Raw genomic sequence first — 1,938 nt, forward strand, 5'->3', positions numbered from 1 at the left:
AGAATCAAAGAGTCCTCACCAAACCTGCTCCCAACCATCTGAAGTGGAGCATGGCTGGGATGGAAACTTGTTCCACTGTCATAAGCATGCATGGAGGTTCTACTTTGTTTGCCAGGGTAAATAAAGAGGGCCAGAGCAACCAACAAAGCCAGGAACTATCCTACGCTAGTTACTATGTGGAGACACAGTGAGGGATGGTCCTTGCTCCCGAAAACTTACAGAGTGAGGCTGGAGCAGAGGTAGCTTCATATGGATCAAAAGCAGGTTTTATCAGCAACAAGCTGTTAGCATCCCACATGTGCTGCATCTAGCAGTACTTCTGCCCTTAGCCACTCTTTCTTTCTTTCTTTCCTTCTTCCTTTCTTCCTTCCTTTCTTTCTTTCCCTTTTTTGCCCTGTATATCCCACGCTCAGTTTAAAGAGAAGGTTATCACAACCCTTACTAAACAATTCAGGTGTGAAACAAACCACTTCCAGCTTCTGTCTTTAGCCCTTCCCAGACTGTGTTACTCATCAGAGTGGAGAACACGGTCATTTGGGAGACAGACAAAGGGAAAGCAGAAAGCAGAAAAGAGTAATAGGAGTTCTGCCCTTACATTCAGACTGGGCAGGCTGAGGAGCTGCCTGGGTAGAGAAGTGGGTCCAAGCTGTCCAATAAGCAGATGAAACCATTTAGAGCAAAAGAGGAGTGAAAGACGAATCCCAAACATGAGTTGCAATTCATTTTTCTCAGTCAGTGCAGTTTACTTCCCCTCTAAAGCAGGGCAACCTGCAAAACTGCAATATGGTTCTGAACAGATGAGACAGATAATGAGAGGGAAAAGCAAAGTAATATTACCCTTTGAGTGGTCTTCAGTATAATGAATTGTTTTTCTCAGCAGGTGAAGGAAAGTGATATAATTCACTGAGGAAAAGAAGACATTTGGCAGCTTGGCGCCCTAGTACTAATGGAGCCAAGAGCCTTCTCTGCTTTCTTCTTTTGGCTGGCTCTCATTTTGGTTGGCCTCCTTGGCATACACATCACTGGCAGTTTTGTGAGAAGTCAGAAGAACCATACACTAATTTTCACCAAGGAAAATACAATTCGCAACTGCAGCTGCTCGGTGGATATCCGTGATTGTGATTACTGCCTGGCAAACCTGATGTGCAATTGCAAAACAGTGTTGCCTTCTACCATGGAAAAAACTACCTACAAGAGCCACCTGACCATTTGGTTCACAGACACCTCTGTGCTGGAGATGCTCCTCAACTTCACAAGGGTGTGGGATTTGAAGCTCTCCTTTTGTGGCACCACTCCTCTCCCAACAGAATACTTGGCCATTTGGGGACTTCGAAAGCTCCGGGTAAACAAGGTCAAGGGACTATTTCCAGAGCAGAGTGTAATCATCCACAGCAGCAACAACAATGAAAACGAAGACTTGCTTGCAGTGCACAACAAAGACAGGCAAATGCTTGCATACATTTCTTTTCTGGATACCTCACTTTTCAATGGATATTCTTTGCTGAAGTCGTACAGTGTGGAAAACGTCTCTAGTATCACAGAGCACTTTCCCAGCCTGCTCTACTCTGATGTTTTCTCAACCTCAGACAACAAGAGCTATGTTGTAACATTCATTTACTGAGTTACTTAACATATTCTCTAGTCAGAGGCATGGTAAACTTCTAGGAGAGAGATGGGACCTCTTTAAGTCTGTTTGGTTTGGCCAGGAGGAGCTGTTATGGGATGGAGTTTTGACTGTGATAGCACTCCACAAGGAGGTGTTTACAGTGAGACAGACTCATCCGACTAATTCAGCAAAATGCTTTCTTAAAGAAGAAAATGTGAAACGACTGTTTTAGAAAGCATCAGTACATTTTTCTTTTTATATATATCATCAACTAAGAATTTAAATCTGCAGATAAATTTTGGTTTAAGGCTATGCCTTGGACAGAAAGAGAC

At 43.4% G+C, this 1,938-nt stretch overlaps 1 protein-coding gene across 1 annotated transcript; it reads left to right on the top strand.

Annotated features, from left to right (window-relative positions):
* Positions 1-946: 946 nt before the first annotated feature.
* EPCIP (exosomal polycystin 1 interacting protein) lies at positions 947-1,621 on the top strand (the record flags this gene model as incomplete). The annotated part of the gene is made up of 1 exon (XM_082057800.1): positions 947-1,621. The coding sequence occupies one exon, from the start codon at positions 947-949 to the stop codon at positions 1,619-1,621; it is 675 nt and encodes a 224-aa protein (XP_081913926.1).
* Between the last annotated feature and the right edge of the window lie 317 nt (positions 1,622-1,938).

Source organism: Streptopelia decaocto (assembly GCF_964273445.1).
Source record: "Streptopelia decaocto genome assembly, chromosome: 1".
Lineage (NCBI taxonomy): Eukaryota > Metazoa > Chordata > Aves > Columbiformes > Columbidae > Streptopelia > Streptopelia decaocto.